Below are 17,604 nucleotides of genomic sequence, written 5' to 3'. Positions count from 1 at the left end.
AGTATTTCCAATTAAATTGATATTAGAGCGTTGTCTTGGGGCCATCGGCGGCTGAAATTATGCAATTTCAACAGTGAAATTTCATCCGGAAAAAGATCTTCTCATGATTCTTGGGAATAAATATGGCCGAGATGAAGGTTGAAGTCTTAGAAGAAGAAATTGGGCAACTTAAATCAGCTTTGGAGGGAAAATTTTTTTATTTTCAAAATTAGATTTCATCCAATAATGAAATGATGGAAGGGTAGTTCATCGTGATGAAAGAGATGTTGAAGAAATTGCTAGAAGTGAAGACCAATACGGCGACATCGGAAGCAAGGGAAACCATCAGCGGCCATGGAAGATGTGGAAACCCTAATCTTTTTAGGGGAAGGGAAAATTCGGAAGTGAAGATATTGGATGGTGACGGAATGCCTCCTCTAGAACCACTTTCTAGGGAGGAGATGAGCACTGGTTTCGAAAGGACTGTTGATTTTGTAGGGAGAAAGGAGGATTTCTACCGCAGAGGTGTTGAATTTGAAAGAAGAAGAGGGGAATTTGATGAAGGGGTTGCATATGATCGTTGGAGGGAAGATCATGACAATTGGGGAGTACCTCCTCTTCGCAGAATGGGAGGCTATGGAGGATTCAGAGGAAACAAGGGTGACTCGAAAGTGAGGAAGTTGAAGATGCCCATCTTTGAGGGCGAGGATGGCAATGGCTGGATAGACAAGGTGGAACAATATTTTGCCGTCAACAGGTTGATGAAGGAAGAGAGACTGACATTGGCATATTTGTATTTGGAGAGGAAGGTACTAGCATAATACTAATGGCGTGACATGAGGCAACCCATCCGGAACTGGAGGGAGTTCAAAAAGTGCTTACTAGAATGTTTTTGAACCGGTATGGGAGGAGACTTCTATGAACAATTCTTTGCCTTAACACAGGAGAGGACTATGGCAGATTACGTGAGAGGTTCGAGTACCTGGCCAGCAAATTAGGCTGGCTCTCTGAGACAGTGCTAGAGGGGAACTTTATGAAGGGGCTTAAACCGGAGATATGGGCAGCGGTTAGGGTGATGAGGCCAAGAGACCTTGGGGAGGCCATGAGGGGGGGGGGGGGGGGGGGGCCATGGAGCTAGAACAGTTGGTGAAGGATCAGATGCAGCTGGAGAGAGGGGCTAAGTGGAGCAACTCGGTGGATCGTACAAGATGAACACCACCTTCTTAGCTCCTAAGGGGCCATCAATACTCTCCTCCCAAAGTGTCACATTATCCTCAAGGTGGAACGAAAGAAACTGCTGTTGAAGCACTTGACTAATACCATTGGACTAAAAAATGGACTTACACTAGGTTGAATGATCCCCACCTCGAGTATCTCCTTGATTAATCTCTTCATTATGGATTTAAGGATGATGTTATAGACGAACAATGATAGGTGGGACTCCATCCTTCAAGATGATAACATACCCGCGTTCCCGCAAATGATTCAACCCCTGAACTTATTGAAACACTTCTCGATATTGTTGTAGGGGTGGTAGAATCATGTCTGGTGCTTCTATCTTCTCCCCATATTTTTCTCCTTTCAAATTCTGCAGCTCCACTAAAAGTCCCACTCCTTTAACCTTTCCTCTCCTTAGAAGTGGCATCCCCTCTTCTTTCCCCAACATTTCCACCTCCTGATCTTTCCCTCTCCTTACCGAATTAGGGTTTCCTCCACTCCCTTGGTCACTGGTGGCTCCCCTTACCTCTGGCGAAACTGTTTTGTTTTGGAACTTGAGCATCTTTCTCATCATCTCCTCCATGATGACAAACTACTAATCGATTTTCTCACGGATGGCCGAAAATAGCTTTTCGAAATCTGAAATCTTTTCTACACAATCTGATTTCAATTGTCTGATCTCCCCTTTCAATACTTCTACTTTTCTTCCAACCATGGGTGCCAGGATCAAACAGCTTTGATACCAATTTAATAGTAAGTGCTTGCAGAAATTTAGGAAAAACTTTGACTAACATCTAATTTCAATAATTTCAGAAAGCCAATGACAAGAAAATCAGGAATAAACACACTAACATTGTTTTTTTATTGAAAGTTTTATAAAAGAAAAGACAAGATACAAGTGCATCTTGAATTGGAGAGGAAGATCTGACTCTCCCAAATCTCTAGCTGCTAGCTAAAGCCCAAACACCCATCGAAGAATCTAATTTCAGCAAACAACACATACCTCTTACCTTAGGAAAATCACCTATTTAAAGCAAATAAACAACAAATACCCTAACAGTCCTCCCCCAATTCCCTCATATTTCCATAATTATTTCCCTCCCAAATCAGTCCTCTTCAATTAGGAAACATTTTCTAATTAATCCTCTTCAAATCAGCCCCTAAATATGTCCTATTCAATTAGAAAATATTTCCTAATTAATCCCCTCCAAATCATCCCTCTTCAATTAGGAAATAGTTCCTAATTAGTCTCCTCTAAATCAGCCCCCAAATATGCTCTTTTCAATTAGGAAACATCTCCTAATTAATTCTTTTTTTATTAAGAACCTTCCTAAACAACTCCCACTTGATTAAAAAATTTTCTAATTCTCTATCAAACAAATCGACCGGTCCATCAGTGTTCCAGAGTATTGTGCAGCAGGAAAAAAAAAAGTTCAAAAGATGTAGAGGATTCATAAAGTTGGCCATAAGTAATTGAAATAAGCAAAAAAATAAACCTGACCTCATTAGACAACCATCAAGATGAGCTCATTTAACACACATCAAGAATTAATAGAGAAAGATCCATAAAGTCTACTCCAACAAAAAGTTGGAAAAAAAAGCCAAAGATACAAATTGTGTTCAAAACTGTACAAAATTTGACCAAGGCTTTAAGAAATAGTAAGAAAGCCGTCCCAAACGAAGCCTAAGTTTAATGTAAAGCTTGATTTACCCATGAAATTATGGAGACTACAAATAAAAATTAATATAATTAGTATTCTCATTAATTATATAATCAATAAATTTGCATTTTTACATGAAACTAAAAGAAAGGAGAAAACTATATAAACTTTGGTGAACATTATAATCTAAAAGACATGGCTAGGATAGTTAGACTAAAAGATAAGTTCTTAAAAATGAACAGGATTAATGATACAATGATTGCTATTAAATTAATTATCAAGGAGGACGTTATAAATGGTGTTGGTAATTATGCACCTCAAGTTGGATCAAAATATATTAAATTATAAATTTTATGAAAATATGTACAAACTATTAATAAAACATATCTCAAATGAGAAGAGTTGTAATTGAGTCAAGCCGATTTGTGAGCCGGCTCGGGCTAGACACGATAAATGGCTCTCGATAAGCTGAAAGGCCAAACTTGAGCCAACCTTGCCTAGACTCGTCCTCGATTCGCCCACACGTGAGCATGCATGTTTAAAAAATATTAATATTAAATGCACTTAAAATATATAAAAAACTCGATAAGTTTAGTAGAAATTGCTAAAAATATTTTAAAATAATATTTCTTCCTTATATCATTATTTATTGTTATTTTTTTTTATTCATTTTATCTTATTGTTATAATAATTGCCTAAAGAAGAATGATTTTCTCTTTTATGATAAATGAACCCTTTTGTGAGCCAACTCGAACTCGTAAAATTAAGTTCGAACTCGATTAGTTAACCATGCTCCAGCTCAACCCCATGGTGACTCAAGCTCGACTCATTTACAGCACTAAATGAGAAGATAATTATTGGTGGTGACTTTAACTAACAAATAAATTCAAATAGCATCGACTATGATATAATTTATAATTAGAATGAAATAAAAAAAAAATTAATAGTAGAATCTATACTTGATTTTATAGTCCCAAAGAATCTTGTGATAACAAAAGCATACTTAGATAAACAAGAAGAGAACTTAGATATTTTCAAAAGTCAACTTACTAAATCATAAATATTTTTTTCTTAAAAAAAGAAAAATGGCCTTCAAGAAAATTTTCAAGATAAGTCCATAAGAAGTTCAAGTATTAATCATAAAGTGGTTGATGTGGATGCCTAGTTTAGAAGCATAAACAAATCAAAATATATTAAAATATATATTTAAAAAAGGATAAGATAGAAAAAATTAGGTGAGAAGTTAATATTTTAGGAGAATTGTCTAAAGACAAAAATAAAATCATAAAATCACGTCAAAATTGATGCGGGATAGGATTGTTGCATTAAAGTTTAAAATGAGCAAAAATATATATCATATAAAAGGATACTAGAAAAATCATTGTGCTTTAGAGAGTGGCAAAACAAAAATAGTATTTGAGACTTATAATAGTTATAATGAAGCTAGAAGTATTGCAAAAGGGTAGTAAGCAAAGAAAAAATTTACAACTCTTCATGATTTATATAATAAGCAAAGTGCTACAAAGGAGAAAAAAATAGCTAAGGCAAAAGATAGGATTTGAGATTTAATTAAGTTATGTGGGTTAGAATCAAAGATAATAGGTTTTCATTTAAAGATGAAAACATCAAGCAAAAAATGAAAATACTATTTTAGAATTAGTCAATAAGAGTTTTAAAGGAAAAAAATCCCCTCTAAAACAATATAATTAGTGAATATAATCATGAAACATATTATAGATTTATTCAACAATTTAAAGTTGAATTCACATCACAAAAGATGCATGAGTGATGTAGGCAAGATTTCAGGTTTCCCACTTCCCTATGCGGCTGTCCCTTCGGTTTCTGCATGATGCTTCGAATTCCTTGCTTATTAAATGCTATTTTGATGCTTTGGTCCCCCCCCCATTGGCTGACGTGTGGTGTTTCGGTTTCCCCCAAAAAGCTGCTACTTTTGCTTCGATTTTCCCTCCTACGACTGTCCCTTCAGCTTCCAATGTGCTGTAGTTTTTATATGTTTCTATTGACTGATTTTGAGGTGCATTAAATACATGTGTTAATTGTCTTTTTTTTACCTTTTCTTCTCTTATATAAGGGTTGTTTTAGGAGAGTTTTAGAAATAAAAATTTGTGGAATGTAAAAACCTGTGATTTACATAGCTTGCGAGCTATTGTATTCTTTTCCCTTCTCCACTTAAAATTCGTCTTGATCTTCTAATCTCTTCTTCTCTATCCACAATTCCACCTCATTTCTATCCTTCTTCTCTAAAATATATATAAATTTTATGGTTTATGTTTGTCATGTTTATGCTTAAGGAAAACATTTAGTTTTTGCAATCTTAAAATTTTGGTTGCATCAATAAGTAAATAATGCAAAAAAAAAAAGGAAAAGCTAGGTTTAAATGAGACATCTTTTCAGATTTTGAGAGATGAGTAAATGGTTCATCAAGATTCTTTAATAAAATATATAAAAAAAATGATGTAAAATAGTTGGACAAAAAACACTTTCATAATAGTATTTAAAAACAAAGAAGATGCTCAATGATAATTATAAAATAAAAAACTTATGAATAATATAATAAACCTATTGAATAAAGAATAGAAATATTGAGCATTGGTTAAGAAAAATTGCATTAATATGGAAAACTCAACTACCACAAAGATTCACTATATAGGTGGTTTTTATGAGGCAATTGACGGAAAAGTATGAAGAACAAACAAAGAATCTTCAAATTATTTATGAATCCTAACAAAGCACATGATTGAGTATCATGAGAATTTATTTGGCATGCAATAAGAAGCAAGTCCATTAAAAATAAGCATGATAAGCATTAAATAGCATTATTAGTTATGGAATAACCAAAAGTATCCAATCATAATAGAATTATGTAAACATTAATTCTATATATTTCTTGCATTTGTTATATGGTTGCTTACAAAGGATTAGGATTATAAGCAAATAAATACACTCAACAAAAAATTAAATGCTTGTTCATATGAGGCTCCTCAATGTTTCTTTATTTGGATAATTGACAAGATAAAACAAAATTTTTAAGTTTGACATATAAACAAACAAGTGTGAATTTCATTAATATTCGTAAACATGCTATTATTTGTTTAACGAGTAGCTTGATAAAATATCAATTTAATAATAATTGAATTGCCTTTTAACAAATTATTCTATGTTCACCAATATTCTTCAAAAGTTATTATAATAATAGAAGTATAAATATGATGAAAATGTTGAACAAATAGCTAAATGAATCGATTTTAAACCTAATTTTATTTTTAATCAGCATTTGAAAAAATATTAAATAAATACTCCATGGATTGATTAAAATTTTAACTTTTTTTAAATTAATATTTAATAATGCAAATATTAAGCAAATACCTAGATGGATGATCAAAAATCTATATTTGTTATTCATAAAATATTAGAAATAATAGTAAGTGAACCATTGTCAATTTTGATAATAATTAATAATGAGACTTCGTCTAAATCATTAGCATCTTATATATAGTTAGTAGGTCTCAATTAAAATACAAATACGGCTCACATTCGATAAGAAAATTAATAAATAAGCTTGACAAGAATTTGACACTTGCGCCAGGTTCCAGTTTTACTGAAGTTCGATGAGAAAATAAATGAATAAGAATAAACAATAAGAATAAACAATATGATAGTTAATTCGATTCATTTACAACCCTAAAGGACATCCAAGTGAAATATAATAATAACAACTTTTAAGATATGTGTGGATGAAATTCTATTTGGTAGGATCTTTTACAATAATAAATGTTAAGTTCAAAAATAATGAAGAAATTATATTTAAAAGGAGTTAGTATTAGTTGAAACAAAATTAAGCATAACATATGCAATTTTAATGAGTTTGAAATTGAAATTATGACTCAATATTGCCAGAAGATCAAGTAAGATATCTAATTGTGATGAGTTTGAACTAGTATTATTACAAGCAGCGCAATGTGCTGGCCGTGCACATCACTTGCCTATAAAGCTCAAGCTCACAATAAAATGTGTGTATCATGCTAATTCGTCACATCGCATCATAGACGCACTAGGATGTAGCTAAACAAAATTGAGGTTCAAATTTCATAGTTTGATTTAACACCTGCTCCAATAATTGGGCATTCGCTTCAAACCCATTGTTTCTTATGATCACTGAGTTAATGCTTCTTAGTTCTCCATTCTCTACAATTGAAAATAGTAATTTCTTATTGATTCTTCTCTTCACACTCCCTCACCTGCTAATTTCCAATGAACTTCTCGTTGGTTTTTGTTGTTAGCACGAGTAGCTTCTCCCTAATAAAACTGATCTCAAGAATGCTTCTCAACACCTCATCTTCACAATCTCTTCGCCTCTCAATCTCTAATTGGTCAGTCAATCTCGTAAGTATTATTGATTTTTTAAGTATTCATTTATCACTTCATTATTTATATCCTTAACTCTTTTTCTTTTCTTTTGAATAGTTGAAATTTATGTTTAAACGTAAAATTATATTAGTTGGATATTATTACCTAATTTAGTTTAATTTTAGCTAAATAAATAATTAATGTATGCACATAATATATGTATATATATGACATATAAGCAATGAATGCTCTAACTAGTAGAAGTGATGCTTCACTTTGCATTTTAGGCATCTCGGCAAAAAGAAATTCTTGTGCAATCCCTCATACTTAGCACTTTGAAAACATTGGTTTGAACATTTCAGATGTATTATAGAAGAATGGAGAAATATACAAGCATATAAATTTTAGGGTTAAGGTTGTAGGATGATTAAATTGGTTGTGTAAACTGTAAAGAGATTTATGTAGAGTGGATTTAAGCAACATTGAATAGGAATAAATGGAGAATGTTGATTCATAAAGCCTACTCTAAATAGTTGGAATAGCAAAAGATCATGAGGAAGAGGATGTTTAACCAGGTTGTCTAATTAGTCCCAAGTTCACACACTTGCTTAAGACAATAGCATGTGAAACTAAAAGAATTGCAAAACAAAATATCTATGGTGACTAAACAACTCAGATATATTTAACTAAAATATGATTCAAGAAGATACAAGCATACCTCCATCTTCATAAAGTAGTTTCCTTGAATCATTTGATTCTATAAAACTGGTAGCATTTCCCGAGGCCTGAGAAAAGTCAAGACAACCAATTCAAATATGGATAATAAGGGTCAACAAATCAGTTTGCAGGCAATTAAATGAATATGGACAAAGGCTAAAGGTATCTCTCTACCAAGATGTATAAATTCAAAACTATCAATTCAGAATGAAGCTTTAAACCATTTCTAAAAGCCAAAGCCAAAAAGAACCTGATGAGGACATCGGAGATCAACGACTACGATCTTGAGTTATTTATTTATATGTTTTCTATACTAGTTTATTTATATTATTGTTTTTCCCTTTATACCCTGACGGGTGGTCATGTAGTGTTGTAGCCTGAAGGGCGTTTTATTCTTTTATTTCTTTTCTTTTCATGAGGCCTATTTATAAGCTAGTTGTTTTGTATTTTGGGATGATGATTATTGATGAAAATTTCAGCTTTTATCTTCTTCAATGTGTGAGCTTTGAGAGGAGAAAGAAAGCAATTGGTGAGGGCGAAGGCAATACCCATCAGTCTTTGGAAGAGGCTGAGACTCGCGGTTCGTTTATTTCTTCTTCTTCTTTTCACCCCTATCCCCTTCCCCATCTCCCTACACCCGTCGGCTCCAGCTCCCCAAATTCCCCACCTGCCGGCCTCCTCCACCCAAAGCCCTCTAGCCGCCAGCCACTTCAACCTTCCTATTCGTCAATTCCTTCACCCGCCACCTTCCCACACCCCGCCGCCTACCACCCATCTTCCAAATCGCCGGAAATTCTCCAGCCTCTCCCCAACCGCCGGCACCCCAACTTCCCCACCCGCCGTCCCCTAGCACCACCAAAACTAGCGGCCCCTTTCCCCCATAGCTCCCAAAATCTGAATTCAATTCCATCATAAAATCTTTTCTAATTTAGCCCACCAATTTAGGAGGAGATTTAAAATTCAAAATTCAAAGATTTGAATTTAAATCCTCTCTTAAATGATCCCCCTCTAATTTAGGAGAGGTCCTCAATCAACATAAATCTGAAATTAATTTCATATTTATGTCCCCAATCACCTTAACTGCTTGGGCCCACCTCCATAATATACAACCCCTCTCTTCCTCTCTCCTTGGTCGGCCCCCCATATCCCCCATTTAATTAATTAAATCCCACAAATTAAAGATCGAATTAATTCAATCCCCTCCCCACCTTCCCTCCTAAACTCCACATATTTCAAATTCAAATGTCTAAATCAATTGCTCCATAATTACTCCCTAAATCTGAAATTAATTTCAGATTTCCCCCTATGCTCCTCAAATAAATTCTTTCCAAACCTGAACCGAAATCAAAGGGAATTAACTCCTGTTTCCCTCCACTGTTGTCCACGCAATTCCCCACCATACCCTTCAAGCTCACGTGCATCCAGAAGGAGGAAATCTTGAAATTTTTGCTCGCCAACTGGCTGTCCAGATTTCTGGACAGCTTCTAATTGCTGTCCAAAACTTCAGAACAGCAACGTTGCTGTCCAAAATAGCTCCAGGTTGCTGTCCAGGATCTATCCAAGACCAGCCTCCTTGCTGTCCAGAGAATTCTGGACGTTTGGCATGTCAGCCTGCCCTCCCACAAACTTGGAAATTGCTGTCCCAGTTTTGTTCTCCTGCTGTCCAGAAAATCCAACAGCCTTCTAGTGCTCTTTTGCCATCCGGGATACTACTCCCATTTGTTGCCCGGAAGACTCCATCGGCTGCCCACCCACAGAACTTCGCCAAGAACAACCGTCACAATTCGGAACTTCCTCTACGTACCTCAAACAAGACTTACGAACTTAACTATGGTGAACTCTTCCCCAAGTTTCTTATTTTCCTAGTTTATTTTCAATTGTGGTTATATTTTGACTCACAAAGATCGCGTTTACTCTCCTCCGCTAAAGCTTAGTGAGTTAGTGTTTAGTAGGACTGTGTGATGGGCATTTCATAGCACTAATCTTATTATTAGCATAGGGATTTATTGTTGAAATCATTCACGTATGCAACGTTAGATTAACTTGATTGTTTTATGATCTTAACTTTTATGCGCGTGATTCGGCCTAAGCTTGTCTTACCGCTCTTTGTGTTTTATTTCATCGTTTGAAATCACTATAAAGGTATAATTATTGTGCTCTAAATATTAAACGTGCAAATTCCTTAACCTAATCATCCTTGCATGTATGTATTACATCAGAACCATCATAGTTCTCAACCACATGCATCACAAATTCGAACCGAAAATTGCTAGGAAGAATATCACTCAATGCAAGAAAATTACAAAAATAAATATTTCAAGGCCTTCAAGTTGTTTTTGTGTCAAATAAAGAATACTTCATGCAATCAAGAAGACAGAAAAAACAAGTTTCATAGTTTAATCAATAGAGTAAACTTGGAAAATTGGTTGAAAATATTTATTTACCCAGGAAAAGGATGAGCAGAGCCACAGGAATGGGAACACGGTCTCATCTCATATGATAATTGCTATTCATTTATTTTTGCATTATCATCTTAACCTAAAGTTTTTGGAATGAAAGAAGATGAGGTGCATTGAAGCTTCCAAGTTCCAACCTAGTCATATATAATTTAGGTAACCAAATGCTCGAATCGACTGCATATTTTCGATTCCCGCCTCTTCTAGAAGTTTTCCCAGAGAAAAGCTGCTCAGATGTAATAAGGGAAGAAAAGAATGAGATGATTTATTTCAAAAACAAGAAACACATAATAGCATTTCAGATACCTAGGAAATATAAGTGATACGTTGATGGTGTAGTTCATACAAGGACAGAAACCATAATGAATTGATATAGGTTCATCGCCAATCATGTCGAAGCATGATTAATTAAGTTGGCCATTATCCAATTCATTCACAAAGGCCAATCATGTCGAAGCATGATTAATTAAGTTGGCCATTATCCAATTCATTCACAAAGGATCTCATCATTCGCTCAACTACTTCTGAGTGCTAGATGATTTGATAGAACACCATCTACGCATCTATTGTCTCTCTTCCAGCTTCCACTGGAAAGGTGGCGCGTTCATAGCACCATGTCAGAATGATGAAAGGATACGAAAAATATACAAATTCTTCACCAAGGCTCCTATCACTGCTATAGGTCTTATGAATATAACATGGTATAGGATGAAATCTAGAATTTATTATTCACACTTTAAGCTGCTAAATATGCCATCTTTAGCGAAATATGACCAACTAATGACAAATTAGTTAGATCACAGCTTTTGACAATTCCTTTGCCTTCCCTCTAAAGGATTACACATATTTAACAATATAAGTAAAATTTAATTGGGACTGAACAAATTACAAATCATACTTCCCAATTAAGCAATTTCACTTATTGCCTCCCTCTAAGTCCTCCCAGGCATCTTCCAAGTTCCCGTAGCGGAAAAGCAACATTATACTGGCAACATCACCATTTGGATACCCAAGTGGAAGCATATCAAATTAGGAAAGTAAGAAGGCTTTCATTACCACTTTCACCCTTAATAAACCAGTAAATCAGAGAGGTTGCTTAAGCGCCATGTAAACGACCTAAATGCATAGTAATCACTTCACAACTTGGCTGCTCAATCTTTCCGTAACAGTTTTAGAAACACAACAAATGACATAGAATTACCTCATTGGCTATTTTTTTCACAAATCATGATTATCAAAGGGACCAAAACATCTCAATGGCACAGGGACCAAGGAGCAGATGATAGTTGCAAGTCTTCTTGAATGAAATTAACCAAATTAAAAAAATGCCCAATCATCATACTAATCTAGATATGGCTATAAGCAACAGAGGATGTCTACAAGGAACCTTTAAACTTGATTGAAATTCCTCCTTGACTTCCAATTATAATGTACAACACACTACACCGAGAACTCAGAATTTAGCACTCTCATTCACCAATGCATTACTAGAAAGATAAGGAAATGCATAGCACCAGAATGAAAATAACATCTCTGCAAAGTTGAATTCCTTAAGATGAAAATCTTCAATATTTCCAGGACGTGCAGTGCCATTAGCATCCGTTACCACATCATTCATAAGATCATTACATTCACCACCAACAACAGCAACAATTTTCAGGTTACTATCATCTTGAATAAATGCTTCTCAAAATCAAGACAACGCATTATCATCAGTTGAATCATGTTTAATATTATTTCTCATACACAATGGCTGTGACTTGACAAGTGGATGATCAGTAACTTCTCGAGACTTGATTGTATCTCGGTCAATTGTCCCATGTAAACAAGAAGCACTTGATTCACCAAATCAAGTAACTAAACTATCAGATGATATTGAACAACCATTTCTAGTTTTCAAATGGCAAGTAGAAGGTTGCATGTACACAAAATTTTGAAGCCACTGAATTATTTCTAACTTCAATTCAGAAGGAATAGATGTGACCTCATCCTGCCACATTAATTGCAATGTTTAGTAAAAACATTCCATAAAAGAAGTCAGCTGCCAAATTAGTTTATAAGTAAATACCATAATAGATGATTCCAAGGAAGCTAACGACACACCTAGCTCTAATGCAACATCAGCAATACTGATTTTCCTACAATCAATAACCTGAACAGGTAAAATTAGAACGCTAAAATACAAAACACTAACAAAACTTAAGAAAATAAATTAGGATGACATACAAACATAATCTTGATTTTAATTTTAAATTTTACCTTTCTGAAATTTGTGATGACATCAGATGTATTTTGAAGAACATTCCCATTATCAGGAGCCACAAAGCCTTCCCTTTTATTTGACTGTGCACCTCCACCATCTGGTCTTAGCTTTATCACCAAATTTTCTTTATCGAGGTTTGTATCATTTTTCACCTCATCAGAATTTGAATTAATTTTTTCATCTAGCACCATGTTGCTATCCTTACTCCTACGGGTAATTTTTATCTTGGGCAATCTCTTAATGGGTATGCTTGCAGGCAAAAGCTTTCCAACCATATCATCTTTACCAATTGTGCTTGGATGTTCAGCGCCTGCAATGCTATCAATAGTTTGAAGAGAGGAATGCTTTGAACAGAAAACTCTCAACTCAACCTACACAATTTTTCAAAGCAAATACATAAATATTATTGAAATCTGGCCAGAGCTAGAAAGAACTGAAGGAAAATATACATTATCTAGACCAAACTTTCCCCAGATCTCCATTTGATGATTAGCAGCCCTGGCACAAACAGGGTGGACAGATGTGCGACAAGTTCCTGAAGAAATCACAGAAATATAATGTCAACAGATAATAGAATAGGATAAGTTGGTGTGAAAATAATACTAACAAAAAACAAATGAATCATCATCGGAGAAATGTTTCAAAAAAGTTCATCCTCCATAATACATTTAAAGAACAACTATGGAGCTTCTAGCTCAAATATAAACTGGCATTAGCAGGCCAGGTCTTTGAATTGGAATAGATAAAAATTAAGATGCTTCTTGACCAGATGTATTTCATCTGCTTTATCATTAAAAAAAACTAAGTACTATATTTTTTAAGACCAACAGCAATTCAGTAACATTCAGAACACAAATTCAATAATAGATTGACATTTAAATGAAAATGGAGAAATACATAAGGTTTTATAATGAAGTCGCTCACCATTATGACTTGGAGATTAGAAGTTTGAATTATAGAAAAAAATAATCTCTGCAGTGCAAAGGACATGAATTCAATATAGAATGATTTAAAATCTTCAATCAGTTAGGCATGTCAAAAATGCTTTTACAATCCATGCTCCTAATAACATACTGATGCAATACCATGAAACAAGGACACATCAAAATGCCTTCTGTGTCGCACACGGACATGCCTCCTCCGACATTTCTTCGGCATATGTTTGACATGCTAAAAACCACACCTAATATGTCATTTTCCAAAAATTAGATTCGGACAAATAGCCTGTATATGGCACATTTAAGACACAATATAACATTTTTATCCATTCAAATAATTTTTGGATGGCTTGGTATGACATCTTAAAGCATATATTTTTGGCAGCCATCCTATTTCATTTTTTGCATCACCATCATCATTTTTTTTTCTGAGCCTCAAAACATTGATTTTTGACAACCAACCTGTTTCATTATTTGCATCAATGTCATCGTTTTTTTCATCTAAGCCTCAATGAGACCTAATTCCTCACCTAAAACCTGGTCTCCAACTCATTGAACCTGTAAGCTTACAGCTTCTCCTCCAAGCTACCACTCCATCATCAAGCTTGCTCCTTCTCTATTACTTTTCACCAAAACCTGTCTCTCCTTCTTTAATATTTCTCACACCACAGACACTCTCGATCTCTAATTCTCTATTGTGATGTTGTTGGAGACCTCTTCAACTCAGTAACACTTTGACCCCCTTTCTCAAGTGTGATGTTAACTTTACAGACACTAACACAAACTTCAATATTCATGATTTATTCTTGAACAATGTTTTTGTTCTTCGCTATGCCTCCACAAATGACAGTATCATTTATATTTTGCATCAAATCCTTATATTTAAAATTTTCTTCAAAAAATTTGTTGTTTTTTCAATAATAAAGGCTTATTCTATTTGTATTTTAAACTTTGTTTTATTGATTATAATACAAGCAACAAAACAACCTAAGGCTTTATTTATTCATTTGAAATTGTATTATGTGGAGTTGTAATGTGCTGACTCAAATAAAGTCTTTTCATATCATCAAAACAAAGAATTTGTTCTATAAATGCAACATTGACATTCCTAATGTTGTGGAGAGATAATGCACATCGTAGAAATTTCATCATTTGTTCTCCCAAAAGTGTGGCATGTCATGATTTTGAAAAGCAATGCATTCAAAACAAAAATTTGTGCACAGAAAGCATGACCCTAGGGCTAGGAATATTTTCAGAAATAGTTGGTTCACTAAGATAGTATTATAAAATAATTCCAAGAAATATTAGAAGCCAAACCAAGATAATATCCAAGCCAAAAACTTCATCAACAACTAAGAAATCATACTTAAAATGCAAGTGGCCTAAATGAAAGAAAAATGGCAATGCAAAAAAGCAAGACTAGTGAGTCTACACAGGCAACATTTTGGTGAAAGAAGCTGCTAACAAATGGCTTTCAGAAAATGGGCAATGATTTCATAATGTTCTTCACAAAAAACATACAAATCCATCCAAATGGCAGCATTAAATGTCAAATGTCTAAAAAAGATAACAGTGCTATTCAGAACTTCAAAAGAATCAGGTTTTTTCCCAAAAACATTTGAATGAGGATCTTGGCAAACAGACAGAGACCACGTACCATGGCTACAACGCACACAAGTGCCATGCTTCACCTTACACAAGTAGCAAACCAGTCTCCTTCGAGCATCCTGCAAGCCTTCAACATTCATTACTGGTTCCATGACCCCTACATCCTCCACATACATACTGGGTATCCACAGACAACAAAACAAGTGAACAAACTTTGTCTCTTCGCTACCTTCCAAGTTCCCCGCTAAAGGTTTCAGCGCTCCACTGGTTTTTGGGCAAAGCATGCAGGGACTGATGCTAGCGTACTCATCATCAGCGTTTCTCTGAGATTTTCTTCCCACTGCCTCCAAATAATTACACCATGAGCACAACCAACCACCAGCGGGAACCTCATGAACACCATAACATTTCTGGTGAACTGAAACGTTGCAAGAATCACATAAAAGAAGACGGTTAGACTTCACGTCACTTTCTCCCAAGCAACAAAAGTCACAGCGTGGCGTGGCAGCGCCTGCGGCTTCTATACGAGGAAGTTGCAATAGCTGTTCTAAACCTGCGTCTTCACCAAGGAGCTTCCTTTTCTTAGAAGGTCTTCCTGAAGTGAGAAGAAATCTCTGCTTACACCCCAGAATCCAATTCAGTGATTTTTTGTCCTCCACCTCAGACTCTTCCAATGACAGTGCGCTACTTAAAATCACCTCGCCGTCACTTTGCATGGCCTGAGCCGCCTCCACCTGAACGCTCCCCAACTCTGATTCAACAACTTTCGAGCTGCTAACTGCATCCGTTTCACCCGGTGGACACTCATCAAGGACTGGTGCTTCAACCTTCACAGCCTCTTCCAGAACATTTTCCGAGCCAGGAATGTAGAAACAAGAATCTGGTGGTAATCGAGTAACCAAGAGATCGATGTCATCCAAAGTTATGGGCCTGAAGTACGCCTCGGTCTTCTCCCACATGCTCAAACAAGCCGTCGGGCCTGCCGGCGGCCGCCCAGGCCCGACGGCTTTGCCAGCAGCATCTTCTTGTACCTTGCGGTGCTTCCTCCGTCCATCTGACTTCCTATGCAAGTTTGCGGACAGTGCCAAAGGCAGCGTCCCATATCTCGGAACCGTCTCTTCGGAATCAAAAGGGCAGCGCTCGGTTAACGCTTTCCTCGCCTGCGTGTAAAGATCCACCCCCGGCGCCACCAATGGGGTGGCCATCGACAGGCCGCCATTAGAAGGCAAGGAAGGGGACGGTATCGTCTCTGAGGCACCAGATCCGGCGGCGGAGGCGCCGGTTGTTGTCCGCCGCTTGGATCGGCCACCAGTCATCGCCTCGATCCGTAACGAGAACCCATGGAACGAACCACGGGGAGGAGAACAATGAGTGAATCGGACCAGATCTTCACGTCATGTGGTGGCGGCGGCCTGTAATTTCTTGGATTAGGGTTAGGGTTTCGTTTCAGTTTTCTTTTTTTCTCGACTTTTCCCTTTTCTCTCGCTTCAATTTCGGATCCGTTTGGAGGAAAGGGGACAAATTTTTATTTTTGGTCCTTTTCCAATCTTTTTTTTTTTTAGCTCGGAATGTAGCTATTGAATCGGTTGGAGTTCTATCACGTATGGATAAATTAATGTTCGCTAAGCTTTGTTCTTTATAAATTAAAAAGGATTCCGGTCACCAATGGTGAGCGAGAGTGGGGTTCGTTCGTTGGTTCACCTCTTGGGTGTGTGCCTGTGTGGAAACTTGTCGAGCTGATGCATGGGCGCTTACGTGTTTTTCATTAACGCATTGGTACGTTTGCGGTTGGATAAGATCCATTTGGATGCTTATAATTTATCATAGAATTTTTAAATATATAATTTATTTGAATTAATTTTATTATTATGTATTAGAAGCTATCTTACAAAATAATAATAATAATTGACTTAATTATGAATATTAATTAAAATGTTACAATCAAACCATCTAATTTTCAAATTTTTATTGAGTCTAATTTTTATAAAATTATTTTTTAATTCATTTATAATAGTAAGAAGTTCAATCAATATGTCATTATATCATTCTCCACTTCTTATTGCAAAAAATAAAATAAAATAAAAGTGTACATATCTAAATTTGAGATTCTAAAATAAAGTCAACCTCGCTTCATTGGATCTTGCCCACAAAATTACAGAGTGAGCTAAGAGCTCAATAAGTTATCAGAATCTACAACTGCAATCAATGCAAAATAATAGAAGCAGTATGTATATAATCAATCAATTCATAACAATATAAAATATGTAAGAGTATCAAAATATAATCATTAATATGAACAATATCAATTCATGTAAATTGTGAGAATCAATACAAGTAACGTAATATGGAAGTCAATACTCAATAATCATATAGGGATAAGCATGTTTTGCATTTAT

At 35.4% G+C, this 17,604-nt stretch overlaps 1 protein-coding gene across 4 annotated transcripts in view; it reads right to left on the bottom strand.

The window, feature by feature from the left end:
- The window catches only part of LOC110111399, a 59,106-nt gene extending 42,295 nt beyond the window's left edge, over positions 1–16,811 (bottom strand). For 3 of the 4 annotated variants that reach the window (XM_020843252.2, XM_020843253.2, XM_020843255.2), the window contains exons 1-5: positions 15,258–16,811; positions 13,112–13,197; positions 12,659–13,033; positions 12,468–12,551; positions 7,945–8,011 (exon numbers count right to left, since the gene is read on the bottom strand). In XM_020843252.2, coding sequence (XP_020698911.1) covers positions 7,945–8,011; positions 12,468–12,551; positions 12,659–13,033; positions 13,112–13,197; positions 15,258–16,524 — 1,879 coding nt within the window. In that variant the 5' untranslated portion in view covers positions 16,525–16,811. The remainder of the gene's footprint in view (positions 1–7,944; positions 8,012–12,467; positions 12,552–12,658; positions 13,034–13,111; positions 13,198–15,257) is intronic. The other variant, XM_020843254.2, reaches the window with a different exon arrangement.
- Between the last annotated feature and the right edge of the window lie 793 nt (positions 16,812–17,604).

This window comes from Dendrobium catenatum, unplaced genomic scaffold, assembly GCF_001605985.2.
Source record: "Dendrobium catenatum unplaced genomic scaffold, ASM160598v2 fragScaff_scaffold_134, whole genome shotgun sequence".
Taxonomy (NCBI): domain Eukaryota; kingdom Viridiplantae; phylum Streptophyta; class Magnoliopsida; order Asparagales; family Orchidaceae; genus Dendrobium; species Dendrobium catenatum.
The sequence above is the reverse complement of the archived record's forward strand: the minus strand, read 5'-3'. Positions and strand labels throughout refer to the sequence as shown.